The sequence below is a fragment of the Microcebus murinus genome, chromosome 22 (assembly GCF_040939455.1).
Source record: "Microcebus murinus isolate Inina chromosome 22, M.murinus_Inina_mat1.0, whole genome shotgun sequence".
In the NCBI taxonomy this organism is placed as follows: Eukaryota; Metazoa; Chordata; class Mammalia; order Primates; family Cheirogaleidae; genus Microcebus; species Microcebus murinus.
In genome coordinates, this window is record NC_134125.1 from 20,780,257 (window position 1) to 20,805,011 (window position 24,755).

The 24,755-nt window shown below is 38.4% G+C and overlaps 1 protein-coding gene and 1 pseudogene across 8 annotated transcripts in view; one reads left to right on the forward strand and one right to left on the reverse strand.

Moving 5' to 3' along the window:
• The window catches only part of MTMR3 (myotubularin related protein 3), a 134,506-nt gene that overhangs the window by 74,046 nt on the left and 35,705 nt on the right, over window positions 1–24,755 (forward strand). For 4 of the 8 annotated variants that reach the window (XM_012763878.2, XM_012763879.3, XM_012763882.2 and 1 more), the window contains exons 2-7: window positions 1,252–1,336; window positions 11,638–11,727; window positions 12,140–12,256; window positions 15,741–15,773; window positions 19,903–19,985; window positions 22,241–22,407. In XM_012763878.2, the coding sequence (XP_012619332.2) occupies window positions 1,334–1,336; window positions 11,638–11,727; window positions 12,140–12,256; window positions 15,741–15,773; window positions 19,903–19,985; window positions 22,241–22,407 (493 nt within the window). In that variant the 5' untranslated portion in view covers window positions 1,252–1,333. The remainder of the gene's footprint in view (window positions 1–1,251; window positions 1,337–11,637; window positions 11,728–12,139; window positions 12,257–15,740; window positions 15,774–19,902; window positions 19,986–22,240; window positions 22,408–24,755) is intronic. The other 4 variants (XM_012763880.3, XM_012763884.3, XM_012763881.3 and 1 more) reach the window with 1 other exon arrangement.
• On the reverse strand, window positions 10,438–11,032 carry LOC142863482 (ras-related protein Rab-22A pseudogene; annotated as a pseudogene).

Sequence of the window (24,755 nt, forward strand, 5' to 3'; positions counted from 1 at the left end):
TCCTCTTCCTTGATCTCCAGGTAGCCTGTGGCAACAAACCAATCCAGGCTGGTTTATCTACACTTGGTATCTTAGTTTGGATATCTGATAGGCCTGTCAAACATATCATGTCTCCAATGGAACTCCTAATTTCTTGTTCCTTGTCCTCTATCTCTACAAGGGGTGGGGAACCCATTTTTTTATGGATGTCCCTCATCAGTAAATTGGAAATCCTTGCTTCTAGTTGCTGAGATAAAAAGCTTAACTTCTTTTTCTCCCATATTTAATTCATCAGCTCAAATCTTGTGTGTGGTATTTTCAAAGTATATCTAGAACCCAGCAACGTCCCCCCACTTCCATCACCACCTTTGAAATATCACATTCTCTTTTGCCTGGATTATTGAAGTAGCCTTCTAATTGGTCTCCCTGCTTCCTCCTTTACTCCTCACCCCCAGCAGCCTTGTCTGTTCCCCCCACCAACAGCCAGAATGATTCTTTAAGTTGTCTCATGACACTCCTCTGTTCACAATCCCCCAATGGCTCAACATGATCTGGGACCCGCCACTTCTTTGATGTCTTCTGTTCCCTTACTTACTTTGTTCTTAAAGAGTTTACATTGAATGTTGAAGCCCAAGCTCCCTGAAATAGCCTGTTTACTGAAGTTTAGCAAACCAGAAATGTTAGCTTTGCATAAGAGCAATCAAAACGGCAACTCATTCACTTTTTATTAGCCTATCTTTGAATTTCTAGTTGGGTATTCTCCTTGCTCCTTTTTCATTCTTAAAAAAAAAAAGGTAAAGCTATTAGCATAGTTTGTAAGTTTTCAGAAGAACATAGAATATTTGGGTACTATGGCAATTTTTGCATATTTTGCATATCAGACTAAGTCAGTTTGGTTTCCACAGATGGGGGATCTATTTTGAGTTTACAGATAACCACAAAACATTCTGAAATACGAGAATATTGTTTTTGCATTTGCATGTTGATTTTAACAGATGTTTTATTATTTTCATCCAAGTTTTATTAACATTAGGAATGTTAGGCTTTGCTACTTTTTTTCAGAAATAGGTTAAGACCAAAAGAATTTTTACATAGGAATTATTGAGTTTGGATTGGACAAGTGGGAATTGGCTGGGTGATACTCAACTTTTTCTTGGCTGACTCTGGTTAGGTTTTTAGGTCTACATATGTACAGTTCTTTTAATTAAGATATGACCAGTTAGAGGAAAAACTATTGCCAATTTTATCTTTTTTTTTTTTTTTTTTTTTAAGATCTCAGCATAAGGGAAAGAAGAACCTTGTTGGACACTGAAGAAGGGACGAGGATTTCTCCTCCTAGTCTGGGCCTCTTGTCATGGTAAGTACGGAAAATAACAAGGAAATTGGAGTCAAAAAAGCTCTCTCCTGAAAACTAAATGAACACCAAAATAACTGGGTAATTGATAGTTACCCAATTTTTTTTGTGAGAAAACATTTTACTTTTCCTTTCCCATATCTCTCTTCTTGTCTCCTTTTATTTTATTGTTTGGAGTACTTTATAATTATTATTACTAGTAGAGTATAGAGCAGTTTCATTTCTATTTACTACAATCCTATGAGCCTAGATATTATCTCATTTTCAGTCAGCTAGTAAGTAGAATCAACACTAAAACACACATTTCTTGGACTCCAGGTTTTTTATTCCTTTTCTGGGAAGTAGCATGTGGTGAAAACGTGTGTGTGTGTGTGTGTGTGTGTGTGGCTGAATTATGAGATGGTCATCTGCATATTTTAATTTTTTGACAAATTGTATATATATTATGTACAACATGATGTTTTGAAACACGTATACATTGTAGAATGGCTAAATCAAGCTCAAGCTGAGCACGGTGGTTCACACCTGTAATCCTAGCACTCTGGGAGACTGAGGTGGGCGGATCGCTCAAGATCAGGAGTTCAAAACCAGCCTGAGCAAGAGCGAGACCCCGTCTCTACTAAAAATAGAAATAAATTAATTGGCCAACTGAAAATATGTAGAAGAAATTAGCTGGGCATGGCGGTGCATGCCTGTGGTCCTAGCTACTTGGGAGGCTGAGGCAGAAGGATTGCTTGAGCCCAGGAGTTTGAGGTTGCTGTGAACTATGCTGATGCCATGGCACTCTAGCCTGGGCAACAGAATGAGACTGTGTCTCAAAAAAAAACAAAAACTTATTGACATACACATTACCACAAGCATATATGCCTTATGCATTTACCTTTCTGGATAGAAGCAATTCCCTACTTTCTCTATTCTATCTCAAGACAGTATTTTGATCCCATAGAGGTGGAGCAGCTCTGCATACCCCCGCCTACATCTTTGACTAAAAAGAAGATATAATGAACGTTTCAGTGACACATGGACCATTTAGGGCCCAGTCCAAGCAGAGAAGATGGTGCAATGCATCAACCACATTTTACATTCTCTGAGGATATGTAAACAGTGCTTCAAGTCTTAAAAAAAAAAGTCGTCTGTAATGTCCTACTTCTACCTTGTGATGTTTCCTAAATCCAAACTGTTATGCTGGAGCACAGAGAGAATTGAAAAGGCCATGTTAATTTCAAGCTTCATTAGGGACATGTATGGAAAACGCTTTCCAAAATTAAATACAAAGTGAAACACAACAAACTAGTTGTGCAGAAATGTCATATTAAAAGGAAGAGAAAGGTAAAAGCTCCCATATTAAAGCTGGGACATTTTTTTCTTAGTTTGTGGGCATTACAACTTTCTGATTTGTCTTATACCCAAACATTGACTTTTACTATTATTTCTCTGGACTGTAGTCTATTGCTTTTCCCACAGAGTTTTTAACAAATTGAAAAAAAAATGCTAGTATTTATATGGTGTGTATGCTTAGTTCTGTATTGAGGGTTGTATATCATATAGCTAACAACAGCATGGTGGTTCTTGTCACTGGGGTCTCTGTGGTGCCTAGTAGACAGTCTTCCTAGTATTCTCCCTGTCCTGGCCCTATAAACACGCCCTGGAGATGCCTCTGTGTGTAACAATTGGGGAGCAGTGTGGTCATGTGTCTTTTGTTTTTTAAATTTCTCATAAAACAGCATTATAATAAATTTGTAAACATCCTCATTTATAGTTCTACCACTAGAACTCATGATTGTATTCCTTTTTAACTAGTCCGTTATGTTTTATATAGTTAGAATACATATTAAGTTTCTATTTTGTTTATTTCACTAAATGAATTAAACATTTTCCTGTATTAACTCATTGGATACCTAAAGATCATTTTATTAGCTCTGTAACATTTTGCAAGTTGAACTGTTGATTTAACAATATGCCATATTTTGGCATTTAGATTGTGTGTCCTTAAATCCCTAGTTTTTGTATAGAGAAATCAGGAGCACTGAAATTTTGTTTTTAATGTATACCTCTGTACTAATTTGGGAATAACATCCTTTTTTTATACTCATAAAGGTTCTTAAATGAGGTTGGATTCTATCTTTGAGAGGTGATTAGGAAAATGTTTTCATAGTATGCATAGGCTTGAGGTTTTCTATAATACAGAAGTACAATAACCCTCATGGACACATCATTTAGCTGCAATAATCATCAATTCATGGCTATTCTTGTTATCTGATTTCCTCACTCCTACCCCTTTGGATTATTTTGAAACAAATACCAAACATATCAAGAGAAATGGTATTTTTTTATGGCCTTCAATGCCAGTCTTAGGAAGAGTCATTGAAATTGACAGTAGGACTGGTAATTACTTTCATTTTTACATTTTGCCAACATCAACACTAGACGTGAATTTGGTTAATAGGACTAATGGGTCGTCAGTCTCTCTTCCCCACATACTTTAAATATTTAATCTCTAATGATGACTTTCCCCTCTTAGGTAAGCACTTCTCTCTTAACTGCATAGTTTAGCCGGTAGCATAAACTGGCCTTGAACTGTCGTGACTGGTCCTTTTTTTCATAGATGATCCCACTGATCTTAGGGAGCTGGGTGGAGACTACAAAGTGCCAGATTCCACAATGCCTGCTGTTCTTCTGCAATACCAGGAAATCGATGATGTGGAATACATTCTAATACTAATATGTTACTACTTATATCTTAGGAGAAATTTGTTTCCAAGACTCTCATCAGACCAGTACCTCCCAGTTTTTCTTTCCAACTTTCCACACATTGACTATCTCAAATTTGGCCTCCTTTTTTCACCTGTGAAACTTACAGAAACTGTAAGAAGATTCAACTGTTTAGTTAAGAAATGTTTTTTGGATAAACTTTTGTTTATAAAGTCAGTGGAGTTGGTCCTAATGTTAATTAGGACCTTGAGGATTAAATGCATTTTTGTGTACAAGGGGAAAAGTTGTGAAGCCTTACAGATTATGTGAGCTGAGACAATAGCTTTTGAAAAGAGCATTTATTTGATTTGACTATGAAAAATAAGTACTTCATGCTCTTGTCTTGCTGGCCTAATTCTCATTTCTCATGTTGAAAATCATTTGTTTTCAGTAACTACTTAGGTTACATGTATTGGTCTGGATTAGCACCCAGGTGAGTGTGCCAGCAAGAATGAGTAGGTAGGCCAGGCGTGGTGGCTCACGCCTGTAATCCTAGCACTCTGGGAGGCTGAGGCGGGTGGATTACTCAAGGTTGGAGTTCGAAACCAGCCTGAGCGAGACCCCCCCACCTCTACTAAAAATATAAAGAAACTAATTGACCAACTAAAATATATACATACAAAAAATTAGCCGGGCATGGTGGCGCATGCCTGTAGTTTCAGCTACTCAGGAGGCTGAGGCAATAGGATCACTTGAGCCCAGGAGATTGAGGTTACTGTGAGCTAGGCTGACGCCACGGCACTTACTCTAGACTGAGCAACAAAGTGAGACTCTGTCTCAAAAAAAAGTAGGTAAACGGCTTCTCTTTATATATTTTGTAAAGCCTGCTACATTCAATTCTGTGCTAAAGGTCAGCAAAAACTAGGCCAGGGAATCATGTAAAGAAGTAATGGGGGGGCCAGGCGTGGTGGCTCACGCCTGTAATCCTAGCACTTTGGGAGGCCAAGGCAGGCGGATTGCTCCAGGTCAGGAGTTCGAAACCAGCCTGAGCGAGACCCTGTCTCTACCAAAAATAGAAATAAATTAATTGACCAACTAAAAATATATATACAAAAAATTAGCCGGGCATGGTGGCGCATGCCTGTAGTCCCAGCTACTCGGGAGGCTGAGGCAGTAGGATCGCTGAGCCCCGGAGATTGAGGTTGCTGTGAGCCAGGCTGACGCCACAGCACTCACTCTAGCCTGGGCAGCGAAGTGAGACTCTGTCTCAAAAAAAAAAAGGTAATGGGGGGTACCTCTATAAAATGATCTTAAAGAGAATAAAAGTTTAGACCGTACACATTTATGAGTTAAAAAGCTAGCCCAAGACGGGTGTGGTGGTTCACACCTATAATCCCAGCAATTTGGGAAGGTGAGACAGGAAGATCCCTTGAGGCTAGGAATTTAAGACTAGCCTGGGCAATATAGCAAGACCCCAAATTAAAAAAAAAAGACTGGGTGATGACTCATGCATGTAATCCTAGCCCTTTGGAAGGCGGAGATAGGATCACTTGAGGTCAGGAGTTTGAGACCAGCTTGAGCAACATAGCAAGACTCCATCTCTACAAAAAATACAAAATAACTTAGGTGTGGTGTCACATGCCTGTAGATCTAGCTATACTCAGGAGGCTGAGGCAAAAGGATCAATTGAGCCCAGGAGTTTGAGATTGCAGTAAGCTATGATGATGTCACTGTAGTCTAGCCCAGGCAACAAAGCAAGACCCTATCTCAAAAAAGAAAAAGAAAGAAAAAAATACTAGCTGGATGCAGTAGTATGCACGCTGTAGTCCCAGTTGCTTGAGAGGCTGAGACAAGAGGATTGCTTGAACTCAGGAATTTGAGGCTGTAGTGAGCTATCGATTTTCCACCATACTCCAGCCTGAGTTGACACAGTGAGATTCAATCTCTTTAAAAAAGAAACAACAAAAAAAAACTGGGAAAGTATATTTAAAGTGTACTTATATGTATTAATTTTTAAAAGCTTCCCCGCCCCTGTTTTTTATAGCATTTTCTTCCTACCACCTATTGGTTTATGAGAGAAACCTCCCTAGATTCAAGATTCTCCGTATCTTTTCTGTTTAGTTCTCTTTAATTACTCAGTGTTAACTTTAAGTCAAGAGCTACCTCTTAAGAATGCAAACAGGATTTTTTTTTATATAAAGGCTAGCACTTACGATAGAAAAAATGGGTTCCTTTCAAATATGACTCTGCCCTGTGTTACTCCTTCACTCATTCATTGACCTCAGGAAATGAGAGGAAAGGGATAAAATGGACTCTTGCTCACCCTAGATAATTATACTTTTGGAGATCCTGGGCCATATATCAACCTTACTAAAACATATCAACTTCATTAAACATTTTTTTTGCTATATAAAATTAAAAAGATTATGATTTTGCTTTTGAAATTATTTGATTAAGTATAATTTCTTATGATAAATAACTCTAGGGAAGTGACACTAACATATAGCTTGTTTTGAAATAATAGTCTACAAAATTTCAGTCACTATTAAACATAATTTGTTACATTTCCTGGGCAATTTATACAGTTTTAAAAGTTTTATTTTCATAATTTGAAGCCATTCATTTCTTAATTTTAAATATGAAACTTTTAAAAAGGCCCTTAAAAAGCTTGTGCCTCAAGATAAAATGGCCCTGTGGAAGGGCTGGAATGGGCCCAGTTGGCTAGCAGCAAAGGTGCTGGATTTTGTGGGTGAGTGGATGGTGGTTATTAAAGTCTGTTTGGCTTTTTCCATCATAGGTTAGCACTAGGAGAATGGTTTTAGGGAAAGCCTAACTTTGGAAATAAAGCAGCTCTAATTGGTATGTAGTATTATAGTATAGTGGAACAGCAGTTCTGAAACTCTTCAGTCTCAGGACCTCTATTTTACACTCTTAAATTATTGAACCCTCCCCTCTCCAGAGGGGTTGTTTATGTGGGATATGTCTGTGTTTATCATAGTAGCAATTAAAAATGAGAAATCTGAAAACTCATAAATTCATTTAAAAATAACTATTCATTTAAAAAATAATAAAGCAATTACATGGTAACATAACATTTCTGATGAAAAATATCTTTTTCTTCATCCAAAGATAATATATAAAGTGGCATTGTTTAACATTTTTACATATCTCTTTAATGCTTGGCTTAATAGATGACGGAGAATTATCTACTCTGCATCCAACCTATTACAGTGTTTGAAAATAAAGTGCAGCCTCACATAGATATGTAGTTGTAAAAGGGAAGAATGTTGTTTTCCCAGGTGATTATTTATATTTTTCTTTAATACTACACTGAAATTTGACGAGTGTTAATTCCTTTTAGATTAGTTACAGTGTGGAATCTGAAAGCATATCAGTGAACTTTTTATATTATGTTACATTAAAGCCATTATGTTACATTAAGCCATCTTAAAGTTTAAATGGATCTTTTATCCATGCATGATTTTGTAACATCATGCATTGGTTATTAGGAAAATAATGGGTTCATTGAATAATGTAGATCTTCCATATGTTGACATATTTCATTATATAGTATTTTTAAAAAAGCAACATTTAATATCACTACCACTTTTATGATAAAAGTCATAAGTATTGGGTAACTGTCAAGTTCATGATGGGAGATTACAGGTTTTCCACGATCTAATTTTTGCATAAAAGCTTTGTTATTGGCAGCTAACAGTGTCTTTGGGGAAAAGATCTGCCAAATGGCCTAGTCTAAATTGCCATAGTTTGTCCATCAGTTCTTCCAGTTAGAAATAGTATTTAATGAAAAAGTGGCTAGTTCAGCTTGTGATTGACACAAGTGCTTTTACCTTGAGACACCTATAACACTAAAGTATGCAGCAGAGGTGTTTTACTTATTTCTATATACAACAGACTTCTACTTATGGGTCAAGAATTAATAGTTTTTCCTTGTTTTATCAAGATCATTGTTAGTGAAATTGGTACCACTGCCTAGATTTTGCTAAGGTGCCCAGTTTTATGCACCAATTCTTTTTGCACTATTAGTACAAATGTCAACACAGTAAGAAAAACGATGCCTTGATATTTTTATGAAGGTGGGTTTGACCTCACAGAGCCCCTGTGAAATCAGATTCTGTTGACTTCATTTTTTTTTTTTTTTTTTTTTTTTGAGACAGAGTCTCACTTTGTTGTCCAGGCTAGAGTGAGTGCCGTGGCGTCAGCCTAGCTCACAGCAACCTCAAACTCCTGGGCTCGAGTGATCCTTCTGCCTCAGCCTCCCGAGTAGCTGGGACTACAGGCATGTGCCACTATGCCCGGCTAATTTTTTATATATATATATCAGTTGGCCAATTAATTTCTTTCTGTTTATAGTAGAGACGGGGTCTCGCTCTTGCTCAGGCTGGTTTTGAACTCCTGACCTTGAGCAATCCGCCCGTCTCGGCCTCCCAAGAGCTAGGATTACAGGCGTGAGCCACAGTGCCCGGCCTGTTGACTTCATTTTGAGAAACACCCTAGTAGAGTATTACCATTTTATGATTATATTTGCTATTAGGTAAAACCGTAAGTGTATACAGGGAGAGTTTTTTCCCTGTTAGGGGAGGATTTACAAAATTACTGGACTCGTGATAAGTCAAATATGCAGAAATGACCAGTAACCAGTGGGTATAATTCTTAGTGCTGTCAGTTGAACGTGACATGACTTTTGCTCTTTCAAAAATTGCTATGTAAACCAGATGCCATTATTTATAGACAGGCCTTCTAATAGATGGCATTTCTCTTGTGTATTCCTGTTTCATAAAGATTCATAATGTAAAACGATCACTATTTTTGTACAAATCATAATTAAAGTGCCATGTAGATGAGAATTTATTGCTGCTTTTGAAATTGCCTTAGTAGAGATAGGTCTACTTTATAATGCAGAGTAAATGAGGAATAGTGGTTCTACTTGGGACATTTGGTTCTTAAGCTTTTTCTTAAAAATATTTTTAAAGCTTTCTGCTATGGAAATTTCACGTAATTAAAATAGACATAATGGTCTAGATGGTGAACTCCTGGTTTCATCAGTTATCAATTCATGGACAATCCCGTTTCATTTATGCTTCATTCACTTCATTTTTTTAAGTTTCATTTTTATTTATTTATTTTTTGAGACAGTCTCGCTTTGTTGCCCAGGCTAGAGTGAGTGCCATGGCGTCCTAGCTCATAGCAACTTCAAACTCCTGGGCTCAAGCGATCCTACTGCCTCAGCCTCCCAAGTAGCTGGGACTACAGGCGTGCACCACCATACTCGGCTGATTTTTTTTCTATATATATTAGTTGGCCAATTAATTTTTCTATTTATAGTAGAGACGAGGTCTTGCTCTTGCTCAGGCTGGTTTTGAACTCCTGACCTCGAGCAATCCGCCGCCTCGGCCTCCCAGAGTTCTAAGATTACAGGCGTGAGCCACTGAAACCGGCCCCCCATTATTTTTTTGAATGAAACTTTAAAATTTATTAATGTATTTACATAATTTATAATCTTTAAGCAGTGGTCTCATAAATACAGACTACAACTTTACATATGCTAAGCAACAGATACTTGTTTTTCCCCACTAAAATACTTGGGTTAAATAATTGACAGCATTTACATACTTTCTTTACTTTTTCTCTTCTTCTCTTTTTTAAACTCCCACTAGTCAGTTTGGAACATATGCAATTCAATTTATTCCAGGCAGCTTCTCTACCATCACCATCCCAATCACAAGAGCTTATTTAAAAAGGTGCCAATAATGTGTCTGGTGACACATACACGACAGGGTCAGAAGCAAACCCAGAGGGAGCTAGGCACCTACTGTTATCATTGTTAATTTACTGTATGCATCCTAGGCTAATATAATGAAAAGTGCTTTAGAGATGGCAGAGATGAAATTGTTTCCACCAGTCCTATAAATAACCCATTTTAGCCTCAAATAATTGCCATCTCTCCACTTAGGATATCCTATCACATTTTAAATGATACAACCCCCCTCTAACAGTGGTAACAGAAACCAAGGAAATTATAATCTCCACAAGGTCTTTTTTTTTTCCCCCCGATGACCACGAAAGTGCTAATCTTCCCTTTACAAATGTTACATAAAATCTTGATTACAAAACTACTCAATTTAATCCTACCATCCATACAATTATATGTTCCATTTTGGCAAGGTCAAAAGCCAATGATGTAGTCCCTTTGTACACCAGAAATTCTTTACACAACAGAAGTCTGCAGACTGAAATACTGCTGCAGTCTTCAAAGAGAGAACAGAACCGGTCAATTCCTGTGAATCCTTTTTGCATGAAGACTCAAGACCAGCTATATGAAAACTGGTGGCAGGGACCCCAGCCCTCCTGTTAACTTTCAGGACCACCTACTTCATCCACTGAGAGCTCAGTCAACAGCAGCTTTGCTTTGGCTCTGAAGGCTGTCTTCGGAGTTTGAAGCCCTTACCGCCAGATGGCGGGTTGGCGTCAGTGGATGGAATTCTTCGACTAATTTCTATAAAGAGTTCATTTGTTTATCGCGTTTTTTGCGCTGGTCTCTACAAAAATTGAATGAATGGAGTCAGCGTAGTCCTTAGCATCTCTCTCCATGACTTCTCTTACATCGATAAGGTCGCACTTATTTCCAGCAATAGCAACTACAATATTAGGTGGGCCATGCTGTCGAAGCTTTTACCCAATTCTTTAATGTTGAAAATGTCTCTTTTGTGATATAAACGATTATAGCTGCAGCCGACCCTCGATAGTACATTGGTGCTAAGGCACGAAATCGTTCTTGTCCAGCTGTATCCCAGATTAGGAATTTATGTAGCTCATTTTGGTACTGGACAGTCTTGGTCATAAAAGATGCCCCTATTGTTGGGTTGATGTTTGGATCAAAACTGTCTTCCACAAACCGCCATACAATACTTGATTTTCCTACACCTCTATCCCCAAACAGACACACTTTGAGTTCCCTCAGCGCCATGGCCCGGGAGTCAGGGCGTGGGCCCGCCGCCGCCCTAAGTTGAGGGAGAGTCAGGGCCCAACAGGAGCATCCCCGGCGCCACTGCCGCCACACGGCCCAGCCCCAGCGGCGAGGAGCACAGAGACCGCGGCCGCCTGTCCTCCCGCCCTCAGCTCGGCCGGCCCACCGACAGCCACCAGGGCCCGCCTCAGCCATAACACCGCTGTGGCCTTCCGGGTGCCGCCGTAGCTGCCATCTTGGGACGCCCTCCCCCATTATTTTGAAGCAAATTCCAGACATCACATTTTATTCTTAAATTCAGTATATATTTCTCAAAAAATAGGAATTTGAGAGGAAAACACTAAATCTTAGTTTCTCTTGAAAGTAATGTACTAACAACCTATTAGTGCCTAATAGAAATGTTCTAACCTCTGACACTTTCTGTATCAATGTGTTCTCAGGCTATAGTCACCTAATATATTGGATGGAACACTTTTTGGAATGAATATTTTTTTCCTTGAGCTTTTCTGCCTGTTTACTTTGGTCTTTGGACTCTCATTATGATTATGCTAGTAGACATGGCAGAAAAACTAAATATGGATGACTGCAAGCTTTGAAATTATTTTAAGGTTTTGGACTTTTCTAGGATGAAGAGACTCGGCACAGCCTTGAGTGCATCCAGGCCAATCAGATCTTTCCCAGGAAGCAGCTGATCCGGGAGGATGAGAATCTTCAGGTAATTACAGTCCACTTTTGACTGTAAAATATTTTAGCATGATAGTAACTATGTAGTGAAGCTAATGGATTGAAGTAATGCACTTATGTAATATGGTTTCCTAAACCATGCATGTAGTAGAAATGCAAGTTGGAAAACAGTTCTCATTTTAGCAAGATTTATTTCCTGAGAATTCACTGTTTAAGGTGATCTTCTCTGTGTTGTTCCTGTAGTAGTCTAGAATTTGAATGACTAGGTAGGTATATTTGAATTAGGTGGGTATAAACCTATCTCCTTTAAGTTCCTTACCCACTTATGTACTATATTTTCAACTTGAGTGGCAGAGGATTTACCATTCATTCACATGATCCATGTTTGAAGACTTTGATTTAGTGCTTCAGGACTCTGAAGGGTTTCTTCTTCTATTTTGAAGGTCCCTTTCCTTGAGCTTCATGGAGAGAGCACAGAGTATGTAGGCCGTGCTGAGGATGCCATCATTGCCCTTTCTAATTACAGACTTCACATCAAGTTCAAGGAGTCTCTTGTTAATGTAAGTGATTACCAACTGTTTTCCTTCTAAAGTAGATGGAGAAAGGAAGTAAAAAAACTTGTTAATGTTCTGGAAGAAAGAGTCATACAGAGTTAGGTGTGTGAAAGTATTGTGTGTTCTGCTTTTCTCTTAAATTGGCACTGAAAGGACGCTAGGTTAGCTAGCTCTTATGCCTGATTTTAAAAGATGCATGTAGTTGTCAGCTGAGGTGTCCATTGTTGAGTTAACATTGAATGATTTGCTCTAGATGCTATATCATTATGCTTTATAAAGGTATAAGAAGGCTGAATAGGCTTTTATTCCTCAATCTTTAGCAGTTACCAACTGCCTCAGTCGAGATAATTTCCTGGGCCTTAATGTCAGATGATGAGATGTACTTTGAGCTCACTGCAGACTCATTATAGGATGAAGTTACTCTAATAGCTCCTTAGTGGTATAAGTATAGATGTTAAGTACAATGTTTATTTGCATAATGGACTATATATTACTGAAGAAGAGGAAGGCTTTCAATTCTCAAGAGTACATTTACCCTTTTTCAGTATGAGGGTCCTCTCAGTGAACTGGTTCTTCCAGTGTGCTGCTATCATTAGCAGTCTTAAGTGAAACCCACAAATACCTGAAAGTTCATGTACTTCCATCAAATGAATGCCATTGCCTTTTTTTTTTTTTTTTTAGACTCACTCTCTTGCTTGGGCTAGAGTGCCGTGGCATCAGCCTAGATCACAGCAGCCTCAAACTCCTGGGTTGAAGTGATCCTTCTGCCTCAACCTCCCAAGTAGCTGGGACTACAGGCATGCGCCACCATGCCTGGCTAATTTTTTCTACATATTTTTAGTTGTCCAGATAACCTTTTTCTATTTTTAGTAGAGACGGAGTCTCACTCTTGCTCAGGCTGATTTCGAACTCCTGACTTTGAGCAATCCTTCTGCCTCGGCCTCCCAGAGTGCTAGGATTACAGGTGTGAGCCATCACGCCCAGCCTCTTCTTCCTTCTTTACTTGCCGGTAATGTGACTTTCTGCATTTCAGTTTTAGCATAGAGAAGTGTATTATGACACCTTATAAGCACTCAGGACTATAACTTCATTCAGATCATGTTTTGGGTTCATTTTGGGATTCTTTGAAACTTGTTCATTTTACTCAGTCCAAAAGTTATTCAACTCCTCAATCACATTCTTTTTGTTCGTCAAAAGACTCAGTGGCTGTTATTTTCTTCGTAATTATCATTACTTCTTATTCTTTGGAGTTAAGAATTTATATCCAGGAGCAATTTTGGCCTGAATTCCTTCTGGGTTCTAGCTGTAGTCATAGCTATTATTATTATGTCAATTTTCTGTCTATTAGTTAAAAGGACACCACGAGATTTATTAAGGAAAGAGGCAGTGCTATTATTTCATACTATATAGCACTCTGTTCAGAAGGGTCCATTTGGATTTGAGTGGTGGTGATGAGGAGAGGAAAGAATAGAAACTCCTATAAGGAAAGTCCTAGCAACCAAAAATTGCCTACCCAGCTATGTAGAAGTCATGATAGTAAGATTAGTAGAACTTCCCAATGCTAATTCTGTTCTTTCAGTGTTCAAATGGTTGGAATCAATGAAATTGTGATTAAATCGCATGTGGGAATGATAGTTTCATACCATTGCATTTTCACATATCATTGCCTATTTATCAGTTTATTAATTGATGGCTAAGTATTTTAGAGACTGCTTTTAGATCTATATGGGAATAAGGTCTGTTGGAGAGAAAGCATGGAACTGATCGTTTCACTCATCAGCTGAAAGCTCTTCAGCATTTACTTTACTACTTTTATGATGAGGTAAGATTACTTAGCAGGGTGTGATGTAAGGCTGTTTGTGATCTTTAGTTCCTGCCAGCTTTTCTGTCTGCTTTCCTCCTTTCCCCTTTCTCCTCTTTGTACTTGTAAAACCAGCTTCCTTGTACTATTCAGCCATACCTCACACCTCTGCATTCTCTCTTCTTTCCTGTCCAGAGAGTTTCTCTTCATCTGTCAAAACTTAGTTCAGGTGATAATTTCTTCTGTGAAGCCTTTTTAGTCCCTATTCCCTTTCTGACAGTCAATTCCACTCTCCTGGCATCTTCTGTATCTTGAACATACTTTTATAATACAATATTTACCAGATTGTTGTAAGTTTTGGTTATTTGTCTTTGTATCCAGCATGTCTCCTGGTGCTATGATATGCAGTAAATATTACATTAATTGAAATTAATATGGGTTTGAAGTGGTATTAGACCATTCTCCCCTCCTTTGGATTTAAAGCTCATATTTAAACAATATATTTCTGTGTGAATAAACTATGTCATCATTGTGTCTGAGGGTAGCCGTGTGAATAGGTTGTTTACTAGAATTGTTGGTCCCCATTGTGATTAAGGAAACTTGTTCCTCAACACTGTTCTTATTTTGATCCAATTCCTTATCTGAAAATGTTTTCTCTGTTATTTAGCATTATAACCTTCTAAGGCTGCAGTTCTCAACCCCTGGGCCACAGCCAGTATGGGTCTGTGACCTGTTAGGAAAACAGGGCTGCCTCACATCACCGCCTGAGCTCCACGTCCCTTTCTCCCTCCTCACCCCCCCCTTCCCATGGAAAAATTGTCTTCTATGAAGCCAGTCCCTGGTGCCACAAAGGTTGAGGGCTGATCCTCTAAGGCATAGAAACCTGCATGTCACTTAAAGAGCCCAAGATAATGGCTTTGCGCAGAAAAATGATTGTGCCAAAAGTATTTTGGCATTGGTGACTTTCAACATTTCGGGTTGAGAGAGACTAGAACTTCTCCATACAAATAAGTTAATCTCATCACAGTTAGTGGTAAGTTTCCTGAAACCTGGGGTTACTCCAAGAAACAGTGGCCCCTCCTGTATCATGTTCTGGATAGAGACCAGAGAGTTGGTAGTGGTGATGTCACTCCCTTCTTCCTTCCTACCTTCCCTCTTTCCTTTCCTAAGCAGATAAGTAATTCAGTAAAATATGAGATCAAGAGGCCTGCTTTAAAGGTTACTACATCTAAATCAAACACACTTAAACCATCAAAGCCTAAATATGCCAGTATATGTTGTGGCCCATGTTCTAGTTTGCATCATTTTGTATGCTTAAATCAACACATTTAGCACTTGAGAAAATGACTTACCATCAAATTTTAAATTGCTACCTGGTATCCTGTGTTCTCTTTTAATTTCACAGCACATTTAGTAAAATGTGTCTGTAGATTTCAATACCATAAACATCATTACTTTAACCCAGGCATATTCATGGAATATCAAGTTCCAATTCCTAGGGTAAAGAAGCTCTGTAGTAGAGTTCATGTATAGCATTTAAGGTATGAACTGCTCCCATTCTGTGCTTTTCCCAAACCATATTTTTACATATTTATGGGCATATTTCTTTGAAGCTTAGATAATTTATAAACAAGTGTTTAAGTAGAATTCATAAAAGTTTAAAACAAATTTTTTTATGTAATTCAATAGACTGCTTCTCAATCTGCTGCTTCTGAAATCCCAGTAAGTAGCATGAGAATCCTAGATGGTTGCTGCACCTGTGCTTGGAGCAGATTGGTTTTGAGTGTCAGATGCTCACCCTGCAAATGAGCAGAATGTGTCCCCTCTGCATGAATCCCTTTCCTCTTACCAAAGTTCTAGTAGTGTATGCTATGGTGAGAACAATTCATGGGGTAGAGGATAAAGCCCCACAGTTTATATATAAGCAGACAGAAGTGACCTTCAATAAATGTAGACCAAGTTTCAACCAGAAATTTGCAAAATCAACATTAGTATTTAAGAGGACAATAAAACTTCTGTTTCCAGACTGGTCTGTCAATGCCTCTTAGGAATAAAGTGGAAGCATAGCAGCTGGAAACACCTTTCCTTAGCATTTCTTCACGTTTTCCCATTGTCTAAGTATAGTACAGCATTTTTGTTCCCCATGCACCAGAATGCGGTTATTGTTAACACTTAATGTACTTTGGCCTAGCATTCATATACCATTGGAGGCCTCTGAAACCAATACTAGAGGTTTGTACATGTCAAAGGTGACCAATAGTTTGGGTCTTTAACCTATGACAGTCGTCATCCTCTGATTGGAGAAATTCCAGATTTCAGATTTAGACTCATCACTTTATTTTCACTGTTACTGCCATTTTTACTTCATGTGTATAGAAGATTAGAAATTCCCATTCAAGCTATAAAAAGGACATTTGTTTTTAAAAGGGTAGAAATTATCCCCCTTTTAAATTCTGGTGCCTAAAAGTAATTCACATACATGCATGCACACACATATGCACACCCAAAATGAATTGAGGAGATAAATATAGTAAGGTATGATGATATCAGATCCATCTGGAATTTGACAGTACTGTGGATCTTTAATACCTGTGCATGTCTGTTAAAATTTTTAACTGCTACTCTTCTGCTTTTTTGGATTGATGCTCTTAAGGGTTTTAGTGCCCATGATGTAACTTTCAGCCTTTTGAGGAATTGTTTAATAGCACTGAATGTGTCTGATGCATTGTTTGAGCATGAGTTTGCTGGAATTAATGTTAGGAAAAGCATTGTAAAGGGACATAGTTACCTGGAAGATAGAAGATGGAGGAGAAAGGGGCAAAAAGAAAGTAAGTTGCTATGAGACATCAAATTAGTGGGCTAGAGAGGGTTTGAAAGTGATTTTAGACTACTTGCTATTCTTCTACAAATGGAATTGTCTTTAAGAAATCTTGGTTTAAATTCTGTTTTCCTCTTGAAGATCCTTGGTGGAGAGGCCACTTATTTGTGGAAGAAAAAAATAAAATAGAGCTCATATAGAAGGGCAATTGTAGAGGAAGAAAGACATACCATATGTGGTGGGAGGAGCCCAGGCTGGAGGACAGACATGGATTCTGGTCCTGACTTTGCTATAATAGCTTATGGTATAGTTTAACTTTCCTGGGCTATAAAATGGACTGGCTCTTGAATCTGTAATTCTTTGCCTATGAGGTTGACTATTGGGTACGTCTAATTATAGAATGGTAAGAGATTGTTCCTCATATGTGAGGAAAGTTGAGAAACCTAAAGCAATGGGGGGGGGCTTTAAAAAGTGGGGAAATAGTGTGTTTTGGTTGCATGTATGAAGAAAATGGCGGTTCTGCCTTTTTAGTTGAGGCCATCTGTGGAGGGAGTGCTGAAGGGAAACACTGGAGTAGAAAGGAGAAGCAAAAAGGGAGATACTCGTTTAATAAAAGATTGATTTTTTTTTATATGCCCCTATTCTTGCTGCACAATAAACTTCCCTGCATGTGACAATCTGCATGAATATTAAAACCTGCTGTTCTCCGTATTTGTGACTTGCATACACCTGGTGGTTTTAGGTAACTTGTTAGTAATATCTGCAATCTGATTTGAATGCATAGAACCAGCATTGTTGTTCTTCCTTAAATACGTGAAAATTTGTATATTGAATTCATTTTAGGTAGCAAATATTTTGCATGTTCTGAGGTGTTATATTATTCTTACTCTGTAAGTTTGGGCACAGGCCCTAGGGCTCTGGTTCAGTAGTAGGGATGTAAAACTTATCTGTTCTTTGTAGTATAGTAGAACTGGCTGAATCATTCCCCCCAGCTGCTGATAGTATTAGCTGGTTTTCATGTTTTCTAGCTACAAGGAAAGGCAGTTGAAGGGTACCTGGGGTACAGGTAATTGCTGGGAGAGCAATCTCTCCATGTGGATTTGTAAAGCTCACTCTCACTTCACTCCAGGCCCTGTGCCTCATTGCCTAAGTTGTGACCATCCAAGTTTCAGAAAGCAGAGGCTGGTAGCATGTAGGAAGGCTGGAGGTTCACCCAAGGAAGCCGGCAAAATTTTAATTGGTAAGATTTTCGAAAACTGACACTAGAACTCAGACCTCTTAATTGCCAATCTGGCACTTTTTGGGGTAGTATGGGTAAGATAGTCAAGGGAATATGTCTTAAAAAAAAAAAAAAAAAAGGAATGAGTCTGTTACAGGGTACCCAAAGGACTGGCTTGAGAACAAATCAATGTTATCTTCTAACCTCTATCTTCTTAATCTCTGTATTCCTCATTTGTAATGTATCTCTACTGATACTATTTTTTTTTTTTTCCTTCTTAGACGTACAGGTCTTGAAAGAATTCTTAGCCGCTTCAGCTGCAGTTTCTCACAGCTCCTTGGGGTTAAGGACTTAAACAAAAACAGAGGGCCAAAATCTCCTTTTTTCTCAGAACACAGGCAAGATTTTAGTCTTTCTCTTACTCCCAGTCCTATTAAATTTGTAAGGGAATTTTTACAGATTATAGACTTAAAAGCAAGAAGACTTTAGTCCTGAGGTAGAAACTCCTAGCCATTTATCTGAGTAATATTATTTCGCTTTCTTCTCTTCTTTAATCCTTGCCCCAGTTTCTGTTTCTTTGTCCCAGACTTCTAGCATTGGACTTCTTTTTGATCCCTGCAGCTTTGTTCTGAGAGTTCTTTGCTGACTCTGGCACCTGCGTGGTATGCAGGGTTTGTAGGAAGCTGTTCTTGAAACTGAGGGCCACCCTGTGCAGGCAGCACTGGCTCATTTCTGTCTGTGTTGGATGAGACTGCCTTCCTCTTCTCATGCTAAACACAATTGTTGAAATGTTGTTTGCAACTCCCAGAGCCACATTGGCTAAGCTTGGTAGATACAGTGTAAGAGACAAGTGGCCCACCCCTTTTTCAAGGAATAAGAGAATGCACTATTATTTTACCAGGTTCTTTTGAAGGTCTGGAAATTGATTTTTGAAGCTGGAGATTGAATCAGGGTGATTTGAGGGACAGGAGGAGGATGCTTGTCACCCTGAGGATTTGGCACCTCCATTCAAATGTGTTCCCTGCTGTCTCCCTATCCACTATCCTACATAATCTTATGTTCAATTAGTCTGCTGACCAGATTGGCAAGGAGGGAAGGAACCATTCTAACATGCTCGGACCTAAGGCCTACTTGGCAAGCAGGTCTCCTGAGTGGTCTTTAGAAGCAAGTCAGACGTAGTCAGTTTTAGGATATTTGATCACTGTGTGGCCTTCTCCCTCCTTGATACCTGTGGGTCTGTTCTACCAAGCAAACAGCATGACCAGCAGCTACTGTCCTGTCATCTTTTCTGTGCAACCTGCAGGCAGTTTAGACCTCCAGCCTTTTTTAGGAGCCGCCTCTGCTGACACTAATCCATAAGCCCACTCTATCATTTGGGGCAAACAACAGATACAGTCCTACTTACGTTGTGATCTTCGGTTCTTTTCAATAAGCAAGATGGGATTACCATTCTGGTTCCCTTTAGCTTCTGTGTCATTGCAAATCATAGCCGATAATAGCATCTAAAAGTGTAGTACTTTGATCTTGTAAGTTTGCTACCTGAGAGATTCCTGTGTTCTTCCAGTGGTGATACTGCCTCTTTGTTTATTGTCTTCCTGCTATGACATGACTTGAGGCCATTGATTTACAGATAAAGGGAAGCCCTGATTCACTCTATAGTAAATCACTTGAGTACTATTGATCCAGATAAGTTTGCAGTTGTATTTACTTCTTTCCCCTGTAGGGCTTTTTCTAATCAGTCTTGTTGGACACATTGAAGAACTGTAGGGTCAATCCCTTGTTGACTAAGGGGACATCATCTTTTTTAATTACAGGTTCCATTACAGCTTATAGAAAGTGTTGAATGCCGAGATATATTTCAGCTTCATTTGACTTGCAAAGACTGTAAAGTTATCAGGTACGTGGTATGTTTGTGCTTCTGTTTGATATGGAAAATATTTTTAAAGAATGGATCCATGGTTTGGTAATTTAGCAAAACACCTCATGAGAATCAGACTTGATAGGAATATTTTCTGAGTAGTTAGTGCCTAAAATATTTTCTTCAATATCTTTATGTACTTTGGTATATTTCAAAGATTTTTTTTTTTTTTTTTTTTTTTTTTGAGACAGTCTTGCTCCATTGCCCTGGGTAGAGTACAGTGGTGTCATTACAGCTCAGTGCAACCTCATACTCCTGAGACCAAGCTATCCTCCTGCCTCAGCCTCCCTAGTAGCTGGAACTACAGGCATGTGCCATCATGCCTGCCTAAGTTTTTCTATTTTTGGTAGAGACGGGGTCTCGCTCTTGCTCAGGCTGGTCTTGAACCTCCTGACCTCAAGCGATTCTCCCACCTTGGCCTCCCAGAGTGCTAGGATTATAGGCATGAGAAAAATGTTTTTTGGTTTTTATTTCAAAATAATTTCAAATTTACAAAAGTACAAAAATAAAAATAGTACAAAGAATATCAGTGTACCATTTACCCAGATTCATGTGTTATTGTTAACACTTTACTGTCATTGGCTTTATCATTTGCAGAGGCCTTCTGTTTGTGTATGAGAGAGATAGTATTTTCCTGAACAATTTGAGAATAAGTTACATAATCATGGCTCTTAACCCCAAAATACTTTAGTGTGCTTTCCTAAGAATAGGGATATTTTCTTATATAACCACAGCATCATTATCAACTTTGCAGTTTTACATTGATAATACTTTTATCCAATCTATACTATACATGTTCCAATTTTGTCAATTGACCTAATGATGTCCTTTATTGCATTCTCCCTCACTGAGTATAGGATCCAGTCTAGGTCAGATATTACATTTAGGTGCCACAACTCTATACCCTTCTTTAATCTGGAACGTTTTACACATCCTTTCTTTGTGTTTTATGACATTCACATTTTGAACAATACAATCTTTTATTTTAGTATCATTTTGTATTTGTCAAATATTTCCTTAATTAAATTGAGGTTTTGTACTCTCAGCTGGAATATACTGTATATGATGTGTCCTTTTCAGGGTATTGTATCACATCTGGAGGCAAACAATGTCCACTTATCCCTCATTCATGTTAATTTTGATTACTCCAATCAAGGTGTTGCTTGATTTCTGTATAATTCTTATATTTTCTCCCTTGCAACTAATAATCTATGGGAGGCATTTTGAAACAGTGCAAATGTCGTACTTCTCATCAAAATTTCTCTATAGGTTTAGCGTCCATTGATGATTTTTGTCTGATCTAATTTTAACTGTAATAGTTGCAAAATGATGCTTAAGATTTGTTTTGAAATTTAGTAGCTCTAGAAAATTTAAATTCTGCACAATTTTTCTTTTTCCCTTTGACCTACTCTGGGGTGCCAGTAAACATTATGTGTTGGCATATTGATGAGTCACATTGATTGGGATGAGGGAGAGATTTAAGTGACCCCTTGGTTTTAAGGTAAATATGTAAGTTTCTTTTTAGTCAGTGAGAATTGGCTTTTGATAGATACTGGCTACAACTCAGTTTAAAAAGCTTGCTTATTGCTATTACTCAGTTTTTAACACTGCATTCAAAAGGACAAAATATTTAAACAAATTCTTAAATCAGTTTGCACTAATTATTTTGACCTCTTAGTTGTATATACTGAAAATTGCAGTTGATAATAGAATTTTTGTTTTCTATGTGGTCACAGCTGAAAATTTCAGTGTAATCTGTCTTTATTTTGGATCTGATTTGTCCTAATTGCTAAATAAGCAGATAATGAAATCATTCCCTAACTGACTAAAAGTAGTGCTGTGACTTTTTTTCAGCGTGGCCTATGTCATTACAAAACCAAAAGGGTTTTTCTAAACATATTTCTTAAGAGGGACAACCAGAAAACTTTGATGCAAGAAGTAGAATGAAAGCCCATTCATGAAGGAGAATAACTGCCATTTTTCTATAATTGTCATTAATCTCAAAAGATTTCCTTAGCCTAAAAAATAGGTTTTCCACGTGTCTAGTTTTTTTTGGCATCGTACATCATTGGCTAAAATTTGTTGGGTCCTTTTTTATTGTAAATGATGATCAATATGTGAATGACTGCCTCTGATGCTTTCTTGATTGTAATTCCCCTTTCACCATGAGTGAAATGGTGGCTTTTCTTATGTTTGTTAGCTGTCTTCTGATTACTTATTTGGCTTTACCAAAGGTGTCAGTTTTCAACCTTTGAGCAGTGTCAAGAGTGGCTGAAGAGACTGAATAATGCAATCCGACCACCTGCTAAAATAGAAGATCTCTTTTCATTTGCATACCACGCTTGGTGCATGGAGGTCTATGCCAGTGAAAAAGAGCAACATGGAGACCTGTGCAGACCAGGTAGGCCTTTCTAAAATGCACAAATGGCAAGGGGCTTTGTCGAGCTACTTGCTGGAGGTATCTTTAACATAAAACAGGATGCCTAAGCTTTCATGTATTCAATCAATGTGTATTTTATGAAGCACCATAATGATGTGCCCATCATTCTTCTAAGCTTTTAATGGAACATGTTTCCTGCCTTCCAAGAGAAGGGAAGAACACTAGGCTTGGGATTACAATCTCCTGGGCCTAAAATCAACTATGAGGCTCCGTGGTTGTTATGAAAGCCTAATAGAAGCCATGAGTTTTGTGTACATGTTTGGGAAGACTTCACATTAGAAGTGGCTTTTGAGTAGGCTTTGAAGATTGAATAGGAGTTCATTGATAAGAGAATGGGAAAAAGAACATGAGAGAAAGTATCATAAATAAAGGCACAGAGGTGTAAAGATAGGTTGTAGAATAGTGGAATATAAAATGGCTTTTGCCGTCTTAGAATTTTCAAGCCATAGATAACGTCTTGTCACCCTTTTTATCCCATAGATGAAGAAACAGAGGTCCAGAGAGGGCCAGGTTCCTTCCTCAAGGACAGATAGAGCTATTGAGCCTGTTCTGGAACCCAGGCATCCTGACTTCTCATATAATCTTTGTCCCATTCACTGTTTTTGCCTTGACCAAGTTCATGTTGCTTCTCTGCATTTAGTTTTCTGTAAACTCTTATGCTGCCATAAATAGAACTTTGCTGGTCTAACACTGACTCTGAGTGTGTTAGGCTTCGAGGCGAAGTCTTGAATTTCTAAGCAGTGAAAACTTATGAGCCTCCCTCAAGTAAGTTTACTCTTGGAACTTTTTTCTTTATACCAGAAATTTAATCCTTAATCTTCAGTCTTATAAGTCTGCCCTGGGTTATTTTAGACATTTGAAGCTAATCTAATTATACTTTGTTCCCTGGTCCATCACTGATTGAAACTTTTGGTTCAGATTTTTGTTCTGTTCAGTTTAAATGCTTATAACAGACATAAGCATTATCTTATTTTTAAAGATGCTTTGATGTTTACTTTTGTTTGATTCTCATGACCTCATCAGACAGGGAGGATAGCCTGGTGTCTCTGTCTTGGGAGCCAAAGAAATGGAAGCTCACAGGTAAAGCTTGTTGTCAAGTCTTGCTGCTAGTCACTGACAGAGCTGGGATTTAAAACCAGTTCTCAGCTTGTGACTGACTGTGTGGTGTGCTATGGATACAGAGCTTGAAAAACAGGTCCTCGTGGAACCTCAGGGGAAGCCTCAGAATTTAAACTTTTCACAAGCCTGTCCAGGCTGGTGGAATCAAAAGACATCCACGAGACCAAACGAACCTTGTAAGTTTATGAGAATGTGCCTAAACTCTCACTTCACATTCTTAACCATTGAAATCTCTGTGTCGTCTTTACTGAGGTGCCATCACATTTTAAATTTATTTTTTGTTTCGTTTGTGTCTTTTCAAGTTTGGGCTTTTGTTGTGTTGTTTTAAGAAATGAGGTCTCACTCATGTCCAGGCTGGGATGTAGTGGCATGATCATAGCTCACTGCAGCCTCAGACTCCTGGGTTCAAGCAGTCCTCCTGCCTCAGCCTCCTGAGTAGCTATAGGTACATGCCACTATGCCTGGCTAATTTTAAATTTTTTTTGTAGAGCTTAGTCTCGCTGTGTTGCCCAGGCTGGTATTGAATTCCTGACCTCAAGTGATCCTGCCTTGGCCTCCCAAAGCATGGGGATTATAGATGTGAGCCACCATACCCAGCTGGTTTTTTTTTTTAAAAGATTAAATTTATAGACAATGAAGTATGCAAATCTTACATGTATATTTGCTGAATTTTTAACCATTGCATCTTATTTAAAAAATTTTTAGTCTCTGTTATCTCTTAGGATAATGAACTTAATGAGTGCATCCTGCTGCATTATGTTAGAAACACTTTAAGACCCCTAACAGCAAGAGGCATTTCCTAATTTTGGGTTGCCAGCATTCAGTCAACAAGGCTTGCTTCTCTTATCCTGTTCTCTTAACGACCACAGACTGAAAAATCCTCATCTTTGTAAGAGGACTTTATTTCCTTGATAACTTTAGTTGTTTTGGATTTGAGCCAACTCTTTAGCTGTTTCCTAAGAGGTACCAATTCAGAACTTCACTCTTGTCTTTTAATTGTGGGTGACTTTGTCCTGAGGTAGGATGACTTTGGTCTCTCGGCTCTTTTTTTTTTTTTTTCCCTGAGACAGAGTCTCACTTTGTTGCCCAGGCTAGAGTGAGTGCTGTGGCATCAGCCTAGCTCACAGCAATCTCAAACTCCTGGGCTCAAGCAATCCTACTGCCTCAGCCTTCCGAGTAGCTAGGACTAC